The sequence below is a fragment of the Rhopalosiphum padi genome, chromosome 1 (assembly GCF_020882245.1).
Source record: "Rhopalosiphum padi isolate XX-2018 chromosome 1, ASM2088224v1, whole genome shotgun sequence".
NCBI classification, from domain to species: domain Eukaryota; kingdom Metazoa; phylum Arthropoda; class Insecta; order Hemiptera; family Aphididae; genus Rhopalosiphum; species Rhopalosiphum padi.
The window spans coordinates 21,206,628-21,225,818 of NC_083597.1; the positions used below are offsets into that span (position 1 = coordinate 21,206,628).

Genomic DNA, 19,191 nt, shown 5'->3' on the forward strand with positions numbered 1-19,191 from the left:
TGCATATAGATACCTACCTTCTATATGAACAGGCTATATTATAGGTATATTTTATAATATAAAAACAAAATAAATACAACCATTAACAAAACTATTCTGCTTTAATTATTCGTTGCAGAGAACATTATTTATTACACAGTTCTTTTTTAGTCTTATATTTTTCAGCATCTATTCTTTATAATTAATTTCCATGCACGTACACACGGGGGTGATTTGTATGTTGAAACCTGAAATATTTGGGTTTTTGTATAGTTATTTACATATTCAATTTTAATGTATATTTTGTTATTAAAAAAATTATTGTAAATATACCTATTTTCATAAAAAAATGTTGTATATTTATTAAAATTCTACTTTTCAATAACTGATCTTCAAAAACACCTCTCAAAACTTTTTTTCTGCATACGAGGGTTACCAAAATGGGTTACCATTTTTCGCTCGAGTCCAAAATGTCATGTATTTTTTCTGAAAAATAAAGTACGTCACCACCACTTATTAAGTGTTAAGAATTTAACACTGCCTATAGGCGATAGGATACCATGTTGCTACATGGGTACCTACTCGATTTATGTTTCTATGGTTATTCTTCATTTATTTTTTTACATCTCTTCGTAATTAATCTAATTTTTATCGATCACAACTTCGTATAAATATATGTACTTACCTACGTTATAGAATAATAGGTATATTACAAATCCTTCTATATCAATCTACAAGACTTTACTTCCAAAATGCAACCCACCGCGGAAAACGAAGAAAAACATATTATAAAGTATGTTAAAAATAATAACAAACATTTTAATTTTCATAATTTGTATCCAAAGGATACACATGAACTACAATTTAAACATTGTTATCAAAATTAAATCATAAACACATGATACCATATTCCAAAAATAATTGTTTTATTAATATGATATATAAGACGATGTATTTTATGTGTAGTGAGTAGTAGATAGGATTTTTTAAAATATAAACATATTAGGATGCAATTTAGGATTTTCTTTCTGTATTATTACATTTTATCATTCTTCGAGTATACATAAATGGATTGATTTTACTGTTTATACATAAAAATATCACTATAAATAACAAATGATAAATTTTTTTACATTAAAATTATTAAATATTCTATTAAAAACTAAAATTATTTAAACTCTTCGTCTAAATCTAATGAAAAGTTCTTATCTCATTCATGTTCAAAAAATAAGATAAGTAGGTACAAATAAGTAAAAGTTATGTTTACAAATGCACAAACTTCTAACAGGTTTCTATAATATTACCTATTATATAAATATGTACAATGTACACCATAAAAAAAAAAATACAAATCGTAAATTATTTACGAACTAAAATGTAAAATCCAAACGGCTTATGAAATCACTCAAATCACTGGTTAATAATATCTTATCTAATACCTTATCTTGTTAATCTGAATTTTATAGAACAAATTGATGATTCAGCATACGAAAAAATGACTATTTTCTAGTGATAAACATAACGTATATTAACGAAAATTAGCTTTCCAATCATTGTAATTATAAATACAAAAGTGTAACAATCGTACCAACAGCTTAATATATACTGTTACATTTTTTCTTAGGTGTAAATATAAATATAAAAGCAACAGATTAGTTTTGATTTTTTTTTTTTCAGTAGATACTCGAAAAGAATCCTACACTTATATTAAAATAAAGACAGGATAATATGAATTAATAAATGCATACAAATTTCATTAAAACAATATAAACACTTTTTTTACAATTGTCGTCTCTCAGTAATGGACTTTATTTGCATTTCATCAGATATACAGATGATAACGCTATTTTGGATAGGTAGGAGGGAGGAAGAAGAAGTGTCACGAGCTAAAATTTAGAATCTGTTTTATAATATTATGTTATAAATTATAATATAATTTAATACGTCTCACGTATTTAATAATTCGATGGAACACAAGGGCCGCCGAAGACTCGTCTACGTTAAACAGTGATTCTACAACTGAAGAACACAGTTTAATCAAAAATCCTGCAGGTTCTGAATATCATGTCTCGACCGAACACTACGGGTTCATGGATCAGGACCCGGTCGAAAGCCGCGACCGTAGTTTTACAACCACTACGGCTTGTCTCGAAGGATTGGTCCGGACAGACGGTCACGGACGCCAGCTGGTCCTGTTGGACGGCCACACTGTTTACTGGCGTGGACATCAGTCCGCCCCATCAGAAAGCGGCCGCGTTAAGGTGATGGCAGGTCACCGCGGTGGCCATTATCCCACATTCGCCCGTTACGTAGGCGCTGGCATGTTGGACGCGGCCGTTGCCGGCCCGGACCACGGTAGACATCCTACCGCCGCACAAGTACTGACGGCCATCCGGGAGTTGGACGACCGCTGTGGAGTACTGGTACTAGTGGCCAGCGAAACGGCGGCCATCCTCAACTATGGCATCGCAGCCCAAAAGGCCCGCACTCAGGGGATCATCGTCAAAGTAAACATTATATAAGTTATGACGACCCAGCCCGGACTCATGGGGGCACATGACCGCCATCCTGTCCCAAATTATAATTATATATTATATATCAAATAGCATTATTAGTACAAAAATCATTAACGATTTTTACGATGTTGTCATAATTGTAGACATTTTTTTAAACGCTTATCTAAATATAATTAGGTACTTTAAACAATTCTTATTATTTAATTGTATTCATTTCGGTCTGTTAATAATAATTATTTTTAGTTTAAATTACCAATATTATTTTCGTTCTTATACATATTACAGTGGTCGCCGCTTAATGTAATCACTTTGGTAAGGGTCATAATTGATAATATAATCCGATATTGATAACACTAAACGAAAGTTGAAAAAAATAAAACATACTTTAAATAAAATAAAAAAAAAATCATGTAATGTTGTATCAAATTAATTAAAACACATATGGTTATTAACAAATATTATTATTTATAAATAATTATAATTTATTACTATTTAAATTTTAAAGTATTTGGGTAGATATACAAAATTTAAAATTAAAAAAATTAAATTAAATTTATATGTACATATTATATTAGCTACTACTAATTTGAATAATATTTTTTTATTTATGACCATTTTTTTTTTCGTATCGTTAAAATATCATTGATAAAATGTTCATATTTATAATTTAATTCAAAATTTGACGAGTGATGTTGCATTCCTCTTCGTAATACTCGTAGGGCCTCTCTCATTTCAAAAGAACTTGGAGATTTTTCAGTAGGTATCAATTTGTGGCTAATGCTCAATTTCTTCGAGTTTATATGTTTGTAATAAAGCGTGTAAAATATCTTCTTCGGTAAAATTTGATGTAATAGGTATATTTTCATAAATTTTCAACCAATCTTTAAAATCTAAGTCTATTTCTTCATATTCTTCTTCTTTCTCCTACTCGATACTTTCTGCAAAACCTCCACGTTTAAAACAATTTCTCGTACATAATGTTGATTTTATGACCTCAAACTGATAACATTATTGATTATAATAATCGACATAATTTACACATATAAGTATACATCCCCGGACCGTACTTATAGTTTTATAGATAACAATAAACGATTGATAACATTAACCATGATTACAATAAGCAGCGACCACTGTATATGGATTTTTACAATATACAATAATCTATGTATATAAAAATGGAGCCAAAAATGTATAACATTTCATCAATTGAGAACGACTTTTTTTTAATTTGGCGGAAAACGAAAAGTTCATTTTTGACTGAAAACGGCGACACCCCCAGTATTTAATCCGAACTTGCATTGCTTTATACCTACACTCTAAAAAAATATTATATTTACATATTTATACGTACATAAGAGGTTATTGGTGCACAGCTTTCCCTCAATCACTTTAATTTTTCATAATATATAAAACTAAAAATATTTTTATCAGACATATATATTTACACAACCATTTTTTTTTTAAATAACCTCACGCTACCACATCCATCTTTGTTATATATATTGTGTATTGTGTATGCACTGTAAGAAATGCATTTAAATTCCAAACATACGAAACATACTAACGAAGATATTTAATAACACATCGATATTTCTGATTATCTATTTTACGTTTGTCGTCACCTAACATAATATTACCTATATATACTCGTAACTTTACATTGAACACTTTAATGCGAATCACGAACAATATTAGTTGAGAAATGGAATAAAATATAAATACTTCTTTTCAAATTAATAAGCTATTGGCAATCGGCGATGATGTTATCCGAAGTCAGTCAACTGCTGGTGGCCGGCGACGTGGTGCTGCGGGCATAGTGTTGATATGCAAAATCGCAGGAGCCTTGGCAGCCGGTGGCCATGGCCTGACCAAGATTTTTGCCGTGTGTCAGCGCCTGTCTATGGACCGCATGGCCACAGTAAACGCAGTGATTGGTTTAAGAAAGCGGACGTACCGCGAAGATGCCAGCAGCGAGTACGTATATATATATATATATATGCATACGACTATACCATAACCACGGATCATAAATCTGAGTTCTTACAACACCGTATCGTGTAGAGTGGAATGCTTATAATATGGTGTTACCGACATTTTGTTATATACCCATGTATTAAATATATGGAACATGACACGACACGCGATGTAATGTGAACCCGGCTTTACACATGCCTGTTGTCTCAATTATACTGCCAAATGCATATTATATAAGTAGTGCATTTATAATCTGCATGGATTGTTCTTTTCACGTGTCTATAATAGGCGTGTCGATTTAAGCACTATCCACATATCACGGTAATACATTTGCATATTATAGGACAGCACACTATGCACAATTCGTGTATTTATTCCACGCACGCACGCCGGCTCGTCCTTCGAGTATGCGCACTTGGACACTTGCTTAACTGCCTATATTGAACTTCTTACAATAAATCGTCACCAGTCTCGAGATGAAATACAAATTTGAATTTTTTTAACCATAACACACCATTTCTCGAGAACAGTGCCATTCCAATCGTCTGTATTTACACGAAAAGACCGACAACGCATAAAATATTTACTGATGATGATGATCGATTTACCTAATGTCTTATAATTAAACACGTCTTCCATGCGCTAGCTATTATTAATCCATTTATATATATTACGTATTTTCGCTAACTTAGCGTACACTACAAATCTGCTGAACATAATATATTAAACACTAAAATTAGTATGGAACCGTATAACACTACGTTACGTTAATAATAATTGGCATTTGACTTTCTTGTATGCAGAAATAAAATTTATACCTATCGTTCAATATATAAAATTTGTTTAGTTACACTATATTAATAATTTAAGTCTTAAATATTAGGTAGTAGAAACATTAACACTATTACTGCTTTAATACAATAATAGCTTTATCTATAATGTTAATTAATGGCATATTTTCTTAAAGACAATTATACATAATTGTAGTTACTACCATAATAGTTACAATTTCAATTAATTAATATATATAGGTAGTTCATTATATTATAATTATATTTAGGTTATTAATCATTTTGTTAGTACTATCTTCTGGTTATTCAATAATTTTTATTTTTTCGTTCGTATAACTAACTTTCAGTAAAATATAATAAATTATATTAAGCCGCTTATTTTTTTTTGTGTACAAGAGTATAGTAAAAAAATTGTACATATACCACAGTATATCGTTGTCGGCTTTTCGCTGTTTATAAATAAATTATAATTATTATCTAAAATAATTTATCTACGCAACTACGTAAAGTTAAAATTGTAAATATACTTTATTTTTTATATCAATTATATCTGAAAAATAAATAATCCAATCACTCCCTGCAAATGTGAAAAAAAAACGCAAAAACGTAGACATGTGAATAAACGTAATAATAAGTTACAAGCGCGCTTTCGTTTCATGTATATATTAACCACTTACATACACCAAACAAACAAGTATAAGTCGGTAATTATGAAGACTGACGTTTGTGTAGGAGTGAAGAAAACATGTTATTGCTGGGCACGGACGCGAATGGCAGGAATGAGATTCGGACCGTGCGGACGACACATGTCACGGAGATGGTGTCTGTCGCGCTGAACCTACTTACCAACGACGACCAGCACATCATTCGACGTTGGCGAGACGCTGACATCGTGGCCATGGTCAACAACATGGGTGGCATGTCGGACGCGCGGTTTATGGCCATCGTGACCGAGTTAACAGGTCGACTCGGCGTGGCCACTGGCGCCCGCGCGGTGCACCGGTGGTACACTGGCCGGATGTTGCCGTCATCCGGCGACACAGACTACGGGTTCTCCGTGACCATAATGGACGTTGGTGCCGCGGCCCGAGGCTCGGCCACCGCAGACGGTCGTGTGTACGGTGGCCTTTGCTGCTCACTGATAGCTTGTCTGGACTTCCCAGTGTCCGCTTCCGGTTGGACGTTCGCCGGCCTGGACGGACGTCTTGACCTGGCCCATCATCCCCCGCCCGAGTATGTTCGACGCCACCATAACTGCCCCTGTGACCTCCTGACGGGTGGAACGGGTGGAAAGGACCGTGGTGGTGACAAATACGACCAAGACGAAGACGACGATGATGACAACGATTTTCCGCCAAGCCCGATCGTGCCCGAAGACCAAGTGCCGTTTGTAACAGAACTTTTAAGTATACGATATTTTATTATATATTATACTACTGCAACGTTATAAAAATCAGGCATAGATCACCAAACTCTAAACGAGCTCTCAAACTTTCTTAAGTTTATGATAACTTCTTAATTCCAACTGTTCAAAATTCGGCAAAAGTATGTATGAATTTGAATTTGAACATCTCGAATAGTTCGAACGAAATGTTGGAGTTTAATATAAAAATGTTAGCCTTGATACTATTTAAAATTATTATTTATTTGATATTTTCAATAGGTAGAATGTTTAATAATTCTTGAATATTTATTCGATTTAAAGCTAAAAAAACTAAATTTTAATAAAAAATAAAACGTAAACTATTTCAATTAAATATTTAAAAGTTTGAAAAAATTAACTTCCAGTTCGTAAAACATTAAAATTTAACTGTCCCTTGTAATAAAATACTATTTATTTTTCACCCTCATTGCCCTTTCTTATATATATATAGGTTATGATCGAATCCTATTTTTGACGTCTGATGAATATTATTATTGTGCTGTGTATAGTTCACGTGTGCAATCGGATCGTCGAGACGGAGAGCCAGATGAACGCAATGGATGAGACAGACGACGGCGACTGCGGTAGCAACTGGCGACGTGGTGCGGAAGCAATTAGGGCGGCCGTGAAGGCGGGCAAGGTGGATGCGGCCAGCCCTGCAAGCACACTGCGCTCAATCGGCCGGTTGCTCGAGACCCACATGGCCGGAACTTTGGGCACGCTGTTGTCCGTCTTGTTCCGCTCATTCTCGCTATCATTTTCCAAACACTCCTGTCGCTCATCCCTAGGACCGGCTATGTGGGTAGACGGCCTACGCCACGGTATAACGGCCGTCGAGGCGTACGGCATGCGTAAACCCGGCGACCGCACCATATTGGACGCACTCGTTCCGGCCGTCCAAGGTATGGAGGACGTCCTGCGCAAGTCCAAAAACCCGGTAAGCGCTTTTGAGTAGAAGCATCGGATATATGGGATAATATTAATAGTAATAATAACTGATAATTCAAGTCCGGACTTGAATACATTAAAAAACAATGATATATTATGAATTCATCAAAAAACCTTTAAATATGCTTTTTAAAATTTACAAAATACCTTTGCATTCTCTGCCAAACAAATTGTCGACATTTCTTAAACTCACTGCATAATATTTTCAATAAAAATATGATAGTACATACAAACTACAATCCGTCATTGGCCGTTTTAAGGAGTCCGAAGTATGCAATACGACGTGTAGAAGGATCTGGTTTTTGTAGCGACGCCCTACAGACGGCGATGAGAAAATAGTGCGTGTAAAACTTAAAATATTTCTCGACAATTGGAAGCGGGGGCTGATGTGAATTCAAATCGACGATTTATTAGAAAATATAAATAAAAATATTTTCCGTAATAATATAATCATATGCACAATTTGTGATATTTTTTGGTAATTCACGTTAAGTATGTTATTTTTAATAATCATACAGTTCGAGCAAACGATGCGATAAGTATCTACTGCAATATAACTAAAAACATATTTTTATTTAAATTCTAGTTTTCACTTTTTTAACATATTTATGTAGGTAATTAATACTAAAAAATATGTACTACACTACAGTGTAGCGTTTCAATACTAGTTAAAAAATGTTAGTATTCGTATACATCATTTTCAATTCACTATAATATTACTGAGATTAGAGACGTTGTTACGCGATACATAGTTATCGTGCCGCTTGAAACAAAAATTAATAGTAAAAAATATCTCCGACGTCATACATATTATCTACAAATGGTATTATAGAAAACACCATCTAACATAATTATGTAGATTATTAACCGTTTGATTTTGGACAAGAACGGATTTTCACAGAAATCTAGATCTTTCTAAATTTTTTTTTTAATTTGGCCATTTACATAGACATCATCCTTTTTAGTCAAAACTTACCTTTCCTAAATAAACAACTAAAGAATTTTCTTACACATTTTCTTAAATACATTATTAATTGTATTCAAAAATAAAATTCAGTTATCACATAGTATATACAACTGTGAAAAAATAATAAAAATAAAATAATTTGCAATAATATTTGATAGAATATAGCCAAATAAAAATTAATAAAACAATATAAAATATATATGATGACTTAAAAGTAATGAATGTAATATACACAATAATTATACTAAAGAAATTATATCTTCATACGTATGTTAAAAATTAAAATTAAGTTTACCTAACCTAATAATGGCTAATACCTAACCATAATATAATATACCAAAAACAAGTGTCGACATAAGGGACACAGGACGTCTGGCCACCGGCAGTGGCAGCTGAGTTTGGATGGGCCACGACTCACCTTAAAATATCCTGACTTCACAGTTTACCCATCCTGTTATTTCATTATATTTTTGTTTTGTTTAATATAACAGTTTTTTCATATGTCTGGGAATGAAAATCGAGATAAGGGTTATTACTTATTATCAATTAAAATGTATAAAAACTCAAATAAAAATCATGCAAGTATATATTACAGACAACTGCAGAGATAATATAATATAACTTTGTTTATTTCGTAATGATATGATACCTATACATAGGTATTAAGCATAAACTACAATGAAAGGTAAAAAATCATGAAATATTTAGATTTCTTTTCTTTTCATTATTATTAATATTATTATAATAATCAGTATGAACTATACCAATTGGTGATACTGGTGATAGGCGTGCACAACAGGAATCAATTTTTGAAATTCGCATTTGGTTCTTTCGTGACGTAAATATTGCCTTTATATCATATAAATAAGATTTAAATAATTCATTAGTCAATTTTCATAATCGTTTTATATATTTAATTATTAAACGAAATGTACATGCATTTTAAAAGGTGGGGGTTGAACTGACTAACCGAGTGAAGCGCAAGCTGTTAAATAAATGTTTAATAAAAGTTATTGACGCCATTAAATTGACAACAATATCATAGTAATATTGACGGAACGAAAACCAACAACGCGACATAATAGACAATATTTTATATCATATAATACAGCTGTCCACATTATATTATACTGTATACAGTGTAATACACTACACGATATGCGTGCGAACGGCGCTATTATTTTTACTGTTATTTATTGTATTATCGCGTTGGTGGCGTCGGGAAAATTCCGTCTGCATATCGCCAAACGTGTGCCTCGCCAAACAGACCCGAGTCGCGCGCCCGCAATGACACGTTCGATGGCGTCTGCAGTTATGCGGCAGTGCGGGCGTTATCGTGGCGTCGGATTGGGTCTACCCCGCGGATCGGCAGTGTAGGTGGGAATCGTAGTGGCGGTGGGGGGGGGAATTTGATGATTTTTCCACAAACGGTTTTTTTGAAAACGTCGGAATAATACAATGGACGCGTAACATGATATTGACAAAACGTCGGATTCCTAAGTTTGATACCGGCAGTGTCGGGTTATTAAATGATAAAGAATGATGTAAAAAATATAGCATCATTGAATTTGACAATACCTGTAATACGGGTCGATATAACGATATAAACGCATAATATATACGCAACACATATATTTTAAAGTCGTGTAAAACGAAGCTAAACAAAATTATCATGAACAACGATCGCATTTTTGATGTTTGGCTATGATCAATTTCATAGATTAGTTTTTTTTTCGGATGACAAATCATATTTGTTTTCACTATTAAATCAATTTATAGTTTTCATATCCACCGACCGCAATCGTTATAATGTTTCAAGTCGGACATTTTTAACCATCAGATAGAAATAATGTTACCTACCCCCCCCCCTCCCAACCATTAACTCTTAACCGGTATCGCTACGATTAACAAATAGAATGTCTTTACAAAACACACAGATTAACCTACTGAACAGAGCGGTTACAGAAGCGGACAAGGGATGCAAGCTAACCAAGCACGTGAGTCGCAGTAGCGAACGGACCACAAGTTATGGGGCTGACGCGGGTGCGTACGGCGTGAAAACCGTGTTGGCAGCGATACTGGAAAAATACGCCGAACGATTGGCTGCCGCGATGTCGACAGCGACGGAAAAAAATTGTATATGTTCGACTCCGACGTGATATACACGGACAACAACTGATATCATATTATGTAATAAAAACTGTTGTTTTCGCAAGGCGAGTGTGTAGAAATAACATGTTGAAAGGATCGGGACGAGCCAGAGAGACGTATGGCGCGATCCCGTTAGTACAATTTCCTCGGCGAGTTCGATAATAACAGCTGTCTCCCTCCGAGAGTTGGGCAATAAATTACTCGTTTTTCCGGTATGACGGTCCTAACACGCAAGGAAACGTGTTTACTGTTGGTATCGACTGTTGGTTCGATTCTTCTGGTTAGATACACTAATAACGGGAGGATCGCAGGGAGAAGACTAGAAGAGTAGGAAAGCAAAAACATACGACTTTTAATATTTTCAAATTTCATATAATTTATTTATTCATTTTTCCTAGTCAATTATATTACCTTATACAATATTAAACTAATTACGTTATTAATTTAAACTTAATTCATTCAAAAGATGGGTAACTTCAAACAACATTTCGCCAAGGCGCAAGACGAATACGCTTCTTCAGGGCCTTACAGACTAAAGAACAACACCATTTTACACAGCATGTAGAAATAAGACAAAATCAAATTTCAATATTAGCTACAATAAAAAAAAAAAAAACTAATTACAATATTAGAACGTATCGGTAGTATATCAAGTATCGGTATAATAGGTTATTGCATAATGAACACACCGGTTTTACTAATGTAACTTGTTATTCATTTTTTAATTTTTTTTTTTTTAATCGTCTTTAAACGCATAGTTATACATATATACACGCACACTTATGCACACAAACACACACACACTTTACATAAAACAATTTATAGTGTTGTATACAACATAATACATATATAACTATGATTTAATTTACAGAAAAAAAAATATATTAAAGAACTTATAATTATCATACACAATTTTACTATTTATTAAGGGTTCATTGGACATTTTGGTTGATACATTAATTTAACATTAGATAAGTGTCCTGCTGTATATAATAATAATATGCTATTTAATAAAAAGAACGATATTTTGGCTCTATGTAAATGTATTTTAATCAACAATTTATTTTAGGAACTAATTTGATTAGTTTAAATCAATTATTTTAAAAATTAACTAAAATTATCTTTATCTAATTTCAAGTATCATTATTACTTTTCAATTTGAATACGTACAATAAATATATCACAGTAAATACTGCATGCATGCAAATAAAAGGTGTTTAGAATAGTGAGTGTTCACAAAAAATATAACAAGATAAGTTTCTACAAACATTATACCATAGAGGACGAGAATATGGGTTAATTATACAACATAAGGCTAGAATAAATAAATACAAAATAATAAAATAAATTATAAAATTTTAGTACTTTTTCTTTCTCAAAAATAGTAATTCAAATGGCGCAGAATTATTCATGTAACTTGATTGAAAATGCACTAGATGAGAATAATTTAACTAAGTTATATAGAACTTAAAATCATTGTTTAAAATTAGTTAATAAAATGTATATAAAAAAGAAACCTTTAATAATAACAGAACCACTGAAAATTGAAATAAACAAATGAATAAATTAAAAAAGCACAACCAATCGATTTTGAGAAAGAAAAATATGTTTTAAATAAATTATTACTATAAAGATATTTATCGATCAAGCACAGCCTGTTCCAAGGGCAAGGGGCAGTGTTACCAGCCGTTTTTATGTAATATAATTAATTAATAAATTACTTAATCTTAATCATTATAATTACTATACATAAAATTTCATTGTTTCACGCTAAGTTACAATTTATTTAAAATTAAAATTTAATATCACAGATATGTTTGCAGATCATTTTCATTAAAACAAAATACTGCAATATATTATTATAAACTAAAAATTAAATAATTATTGTAATCAAAAAACATTTTTTTTTTTTAATTTAAAGAATTATAGTGTATGTCAAAATTATACTAAAAGACAGTCATATCAATAACAGTTTTGTTAAGCGCACGTCGTAGGAGATACACCGTATGTGTTAACTCTCATTTCTTCAATTGCTTTACACCATTCCAAAGCAAAACCTTCAGGGTCCTCTAGGTAGTAAGTTCTGTTGGGCTGTAAAAGAAAATTTAAATAATCAAAACAAAATGTCAACACAGTTGAAACAACTAAGTTGGTTAATTTTTATAAGCTACTACATAAAAATATAATTATAATATTTTAAGATAAAAATTGTAGTTACCGTGTGAACAAAAAATATCCTGAAGTTTTTAGGTTCCACGCGTAATTGTGGACTCCAAGGTATTTCTCCTTTTAAAGTCATAGTTACTGGATCAGCATAATACAAGTGTGGACCCATCGTTAACATCAACATACGTCTTCTAGCAAAAAGACCCTGAAAAATAAAGGATGCAAATTAATACCATAAAAAAGATAGAATGCCCTCAGTATAACATATTGAACAAAAGAACTCACTTTTCGCTTGTCGACCAGTCCTTGTTTAACGATCAGATTTCCCTCAACCAGACTATGCCATTTACTGTTACACTTTTGCTGGTGTAGTTGGTGTTGCTTTTCTTCATCATTCATATGAAGAATGCCGGACCGTTTGCGCGGTCTAGGTGCAGGTGCTGGGGTGGTCGTGGAACTACTTTGGCCATCCAAACCCAGTAACCTGGTTAGTTGTTTGTCGTCCAGGCCCGGTTCCAAATGATCAGGAACTCGATATTGGCTACGAAGTTCTTGGCCTTCGCTATTGCCAGGTAAGTAAGGGTATATAGGTGGTGGAGTTGTTATGTGTAAAGTGTCAAAATCCAAGCCTTTGTAGAACGGATGTGAGCGGATGGTAGTATACCGTTGTTCATCCTTAGTACCCAATCGTTCGTTTGGATCGAGCACTAGCAGTTTCTGCACCAGATCTTTGGCATCTGCGTTGAATCCATCCGGATACACATAGTCGAGGTTCAGAATTTTCTTAAACAACATGTATTCACTCCTACACAAGAGTAATTCAATTTATAAATAATTGTTTTACTATTATAAATTAATTTTTTATGATATAACAAAACATGTAATGTGCACCAAAAACAGTGAGGCGTATCAAATATTTTATAATATAGGTACATACCTAGATCTAAAAGGAGGTAAGCCGGCAATCATTTGGTAGATAATGCAACCGAGAGCCCAAAGATCAGAACTGGGAGAAATCGTTTTCTCGGTCAATAGTTCGGGACTGACGTATTGGGCAGTTCCGACGAAACTATTACTCCGCTGCCGGGGGTTGCTTTCATTCAAAATAGATTTGTCCACAGCATCGGGCTGTTCGAGTATCTTTGAACACCCGAAATCGGCCACCTTGATGTGCATATTGTGGTCAAGCAATATGTTTTCCGGCTTCAGGTCTCTATGCATAATGTTCAGATCATGCAAGTGCTCCAGAGCGCGAAGGATTTCGCCCGAGTAGAATCGCGTGCAAGCCGCGTCGAACGAGCCCACTTTGTTTATGTACGGTAGTAAGTCACCGTTCTTTGCGTATGACATAACAAAGTCTATAAGTGAACGTTAAGGAAAAAACCACAAAAATAAGCAATCAGATATACAAGATATGTAGCCTAATACATAGAATTTGTGTTCAAATTAATATTCATTTTAAGTTTGAAAAGGATACAGAGTCGTTCGGCGTCTTGGAACGTGCAGTACAGCTTGACGAAAAGACTGGATCCGGAATTGCTGAGAATATTAAGGGCATCTTTTTCGCGACGTACTTGTTCGCGTTTCTTTTCTCTGATGATTTGTTGTTTTTCGCATACTTTAACTGTAAATCAAAACATAATTTATTGTCAATAAAATGCTCATCCGTATTATATTATCAAAGTACACTCGGATAGTAGAGAGGGTCATTATAATGAGTATGGGGATGGGGGATACGATACCTAATTACAACAGATTTACATAATTTTCAGGGGGTTTTCCCTCCCTCTGCAACGAAGTATTAACACTCGTCAGTTAGGTACATTTGAGTACAACGACGACGTTGTAAACAGAAGAGAACGATAGCAATATCGACCGAAATTAACACCAATACTAATTAAGCGAAGAAGTCGTATAAATATTAATAGCCGACTAATATGCGTGCGTTTCATCGTTAACGTCCGTTGTTCAAGGGTAATAATACACGTGCCCGAAAACGAACACAGTACGCCGACATCGTAGAAGGTTGACACGTGGAAGAAGCATCCTTGTCAAGTACTGAGTATAGTATATAATAGTATATTGGACTATAAAAAAATTATGCTCATATGACAATAACGGAATTTTGAGGTCGTGAAATTTATTCCGATAAAATGCAGTAAAAATGAACGCGCGCACGTTGGCAAATCTAATGTGTGCCACTCCATCGCCCCACCATTATTTGTACTCCTAAGACACGTATCAGTATCACACTATCACGTAGTTAATAAGTATCTATAATTTCCCAAATGACACATTTATTGAATCTAACTATAGTTATAACCATAGAGGTGATGGTAATATAGACAATAATAGTACATCAAATCTTATAATATATTTGTGCATTGTTTATGTGTTATTAAACATATCAAATTGACACTCACTTGCATGTTCGCGATTTGTATGTATGTCTTTGGCCAAATACACCTGGAAAGATAAAAACAATGGCATTTAACGTAAGCGTTAAGAACGATATTATGATAATAAACAATATTATTGTACTGCTGTATTTATAGTGTTGTGTGTGTGATGATGATGATAACACGTCGGTCACTGAACCGGTCTAAAAACAGTCGTAGCCAAGGTCAATGAGTTTACGCCGAGCGTGTTACAATGTATATACCTAACCAATAGGTAGGTAATACACTATTACGATACCAGAGTCAAAGGTCTTTTTGAGGACATACGGGTTGGTAACATGGCGACAACGACAATGTTTTCGGACGCGAGAAATGGTTTTTTTTACCCGATAGAATAACGCATATGCGGCCACGTAAGGTCCACACACACGCACACACACACACACACACCACTGTGCGAAATGAATGGCGCGTGTCGATGATAATGGGTTTGGCGAACCGGCAGAAAGGTCGACGACGATGTAAAAAAAACAGCATAAAAATAGATCGTTCGAGTAATTATGTTAGCGGAGGTCGGTATGACGATAAGGAATTTTGCATTCGTAGGTGTTGTTTGTGGAGAGCGTATAATAATAAACAAATTACCTACACGAAAAACTTGTGATCGTCAAGGTGGTGCGCTGTTGGCAAATGTATATATTAGTTTGCAATATTATGTTGGTGATTTTCGATATCAGACAGGTCAGTAATTTTATGGAGGCAATGCACAGTGGATCTAATGATATAGTGGTCGCGGATCGTGATATCATCATTAATCTTTTATTAATTAATATATTATATTGTAGCGGACAGTGGTTATTATTTTAATACTTACAGTTGAATAACTGCCCTCGCCGATGACCTTTCCAAAAATGTAATCTTTTGGATTGCGTTTTGTCACTGGCATCATGTTGGCGGTCATAGACTGACCACCACCGTTGACTTGCACCACCTGGGACGTCTGTGTGGTCTGAGTTGACGGTGTCGGTGGCGTGGACGTCTGCATGGTCGGAGGTGGCGGCATGACGACGATTTGTTGCTGCGGTTGGTGGTGAAACGCGGCGGTGGAGGACGATTTAGCTGCTGCTATCTGTGAAGAAAAAGAAGACGATATAATACTATTATATGTATATACAAAACTGAAATAATAAAAATCAAAAAAAAATCGTGAGTTGCGATGTGCACGTGGAAAGAACGGCCTGTTCGTCGAGAAAATCTAACACCCGCCGCCGTGGTCTCCACCCGACATACACACAAATTAAACTTAAAAAAAACATTACACCGGTGGCGGCAGTGATAGTTGCGGAGGCCTCTGACGTCATTTGGCACGTCGCCCAACGTCAGAGAGCATCTCTTTCCGCCCGATGGCGGCGGCGGCGACGACGACGACCGAAATACTAAACGTAATGTAAAAAAAGAAATAAAAAGAGACATAACTGTAAAATTCGCGAAAAAAAATCGTACTGTCGTTGTCTTTGCAAATTTTTATTACCTAAACGTGTTAGTATTTAATAATATAGAAACCAGAATACGATAATAATAATAATAATAATAATAATAATAATAATAATTTAATAAAAAGACTCGGCTACAGCAACAGTATCATCGACATCAATGAGGCGCTATGCAGCATACACGCTCGGCACCCGACACGCGCCCTTTGTTTGGAAATCGTGCACATTTTAACGAGGCGTTTGCGTAACAGAATACGCGACGATCGAAATGCACTCGGCGGCTTCGGCGCATAGTTTGCAAGGTTGCGACCATAGCACATGGCGGCAAAGTTATGTATATATTATAATGGTTCATAACAATAATAATAATAATAATATGCGAGTCGTTTCCGGATGGCGTTGGGCGAGGAGAATATTATAATAATATGGAAAGTAGGTACACACGGGTTTTTACACATCACGCAACACATAATGTGAAAAGCTTTCAAATATTGTGTTTCGTTTCGCATATACCATAGCTATTTTTTCTTATTTTTATTTTTTTTTTTTTGGGAGGAGGGTCAAAACTAAATGTCAACGCTGACCGGACGATCGGCGCGATCTATATATACACGCATTAATATAATATTATCGTTTGACAACGGAGTCAAGTCGGGGGGGACGAGAGGACGACGAGACGATTTTTTTTAGCGCGACGGAGGGCGCTAGAGCCGCATCTTTTGGACGGCTATCAGACGGCGACCCTGTGACCCGGGCCAGACGGTGTGCTGTGCCAAACACGCTCGGCTCGGCCCGGCCGCCCAGACACGCCGCGCCGGACCCGCGCGCGATTCTCTATTTCGGAACGATAAAAATGTTATGTACGCCGCGAGGCGCTGCCGCTACTGCTGCTGTTGGCGACGGCCACCCGCGATCACATCACATACTTTTCCATACGGCGGCGGCGACGACTATGTATACACACATGTATATAGGTGTATCGAGAAATATATTATATATAGGTATATGGGTTTACGTACGCACGATTTGCAGGCACGCACCCGCAGGGCGATGTCCTGTGCGGAATGCATGCTCTGCACGGACGAAATGTCGACGGACGATATATAAGAATACGCGGGGAGGGATGGACGAGGGAGAGAGCCAGAGATCTCTAACGGTCTGTGAATAATAATAATAATAATAAAAAAAAAATTATAAGTAATTTTAGAATGAAAAAAAATACTGACGATATTAATTTATTATTATTTAGATAGTAGGTAGGTAGGTAGTATAGTATTGTTATGATGCATTACGTACGGAAGTGAAGAGGTTTTTGAAGAGGCGGCGACAATATTATTGCACAACGGCGCGCGCGATATCAACTATTACTGGTGCTCGGCGCTCTGTTGCAGGACGACGACAACGATGTCAGTGTGTCGCGGGCGTTTTCGTTGGTGCGTTACACTACACCACAAACACAGGCGCGCGCCCGTGACGTAATTGCGTGGGATTCGGCGTGTACGCGCCGCCGACGCGGGAGTAAATAAAACAACCCTATATCCCTCTGCCACTCGTCCGCCCGCCCGTTGTCGTAGATTATGACGTAAACGGACGTTATATATAATGATCGCGTACACCGCGGTTCGGATTCATTTCCGCGTATCGGACGGGAAGACGAGGAAACCGATGGAAAAAATTCGTCGAAGAAAATAATCACACGGCCCCACCGGAGTACAACATCCGCTTCGTCGGTGTACATATACCTATTATATAATATATTATATTATATGGCCGTTCGATCGGAATTCGTTTGGCGGGCCACACGCGCGCAGGCAACACGATTTTATTTTTAAGCGCACAAACACGGAAAACCCGTTATATCCGCACGACTACTCGGCTCGGAGGACTCTACGGTACATCACACAATATTGCCAATCGCCTCGTGTTTCGGCGGACACCCAACAATCTCTCTCCCCTCCATCCAAACACCCCGGGGAAGCTGCGTTCGCAAAGACGGCGACCTCGGCTAGACCCCCTCCACTACACACCCACCAGAGTGTTAGGGGTATCCGGAACTACGCGATCGCATAATCAAAAGTGTATAATGTATATAGAGTATAAATTATATTAAATTATACACAGTCAAATTTGTTTTTGCCTCTACACGTTTTTTACGAACGTAGGTCGTCGATGGAGAAGGGAAAACGATATTTTTTAGCCGTCCAGCCGTCTCGGTATGTGCGTGCTTGTGTGTGTGTGTTGTTTTTGACGATTATTATATGTTACGCGTTTTGGTGGCAGGCCGCCAAAAGGCTGTTTTTTTACAGCCACTGCCGCCTGTGCATAATATGAGCTCATAGTGATTGCCGGCAGAGGAGAAGTGAGAGAGCAGAAGGGAACGC

General features: G+C 35.6%; 2 protein-coding genes across 5 annotated transcripts in view; one reads left to right on the forward strand and one right to left on the reverse strand.

The window, feature by feature from the left end:
- The first annotated feature begins 731 nt into the window (after positions 1 to 731).
- Positions 732 to 10,760, forward strand: LOC132925074 (uncharacterized). Its single transcript, XM_060989503.1, has 6 exons — positions 732 to 772; positions 1,958 to 2,486; positions 4,240 to 4,472; positions 5,996 to 6,669; positions 7,196 to 7,623; positions 10,539 to 10,760. Exons 1-6 carry the CDS (start codon positions 732 to 734, stop codon positions 10,758 to 10,760), a joined length of 2,127 nt encoding a protein of 708 aa, XP_060845486.1.
- Positions 10,761 to 11,102: 342 nt separating this feature from the next.
- The window catches only part of LOC132919084 (3-phosphoinositide-dependent protein kinase 1), a 168,071-nt gene continuing 159,982 nt past the window's right edge, over positions 11,103 to 19,191 (reverse strand). For 3 of the 4 annotated variants that reach the window (XM_060980532.1, XM_060980609.1, XM_060980462.1), the window contains 7 exons: positions 16,192 to 16,446; positions 15,342 to 15,384; positions 14,396 to 14,542; positions 13,856 to 14,276; positions 13,204 to 13,723; positions 12,971 to 13,123; positions 11,103 to 12,843 (listed from right to left, as the gene is read on the reverse strand). In XM_060980532.1, coding sequence (XP_060836515.1) covers positions 12,730 to 12,843; positions 12,971 to 13,123; positions 13,204 to 13,723; positions 13,856 to 14,276; positions 14,396 to 14,542; positions 15,342 to 15,384; positions 16,192 to 16,380 — 1,587 coding nt within the window. In that variant the 5' untranslated portion in view covers positions 16,381 to 16,446 and the 3' untranslated portion in view covers positions 11,103 to 12,729. Of the gene's footprint in view, positions 12,844 to 12,970; positions 13,124 to 13,203; positions 13,724 to 13,855; positions 14,277 to 14,395; positions 14,543 to 15,341; positions 15,385 to 16,191; positions 16,447 to 18,106; positions 18,680 to 19,191 lie in introns of those variants that run through there. The other variant, XM_060980692.1, reaches the window with a different exon arrangement.

Coding starts and splice junctions, on each gene's coding strand:
- LOC132925074 (XM_060989503.1), top strand. CDS start 732: ATGCAACCCACCGCGGAAAACGAAGAAAAACATATTATAAA. Junction 4,473..5,995: donor CGCGAAGATGCCAGCAGCGA/GTACGTATATAT, acceptor ACGTTTGTGTAG/GAGTGAAGAAAACATGTTAT. Junction 7,624..10,538: donor TGCGCAAGTCCAAAAACCCG/GTAAGCGCTTTT, acceptor CAAAACACACAG/ATTAACCTACTGAACAGAGC.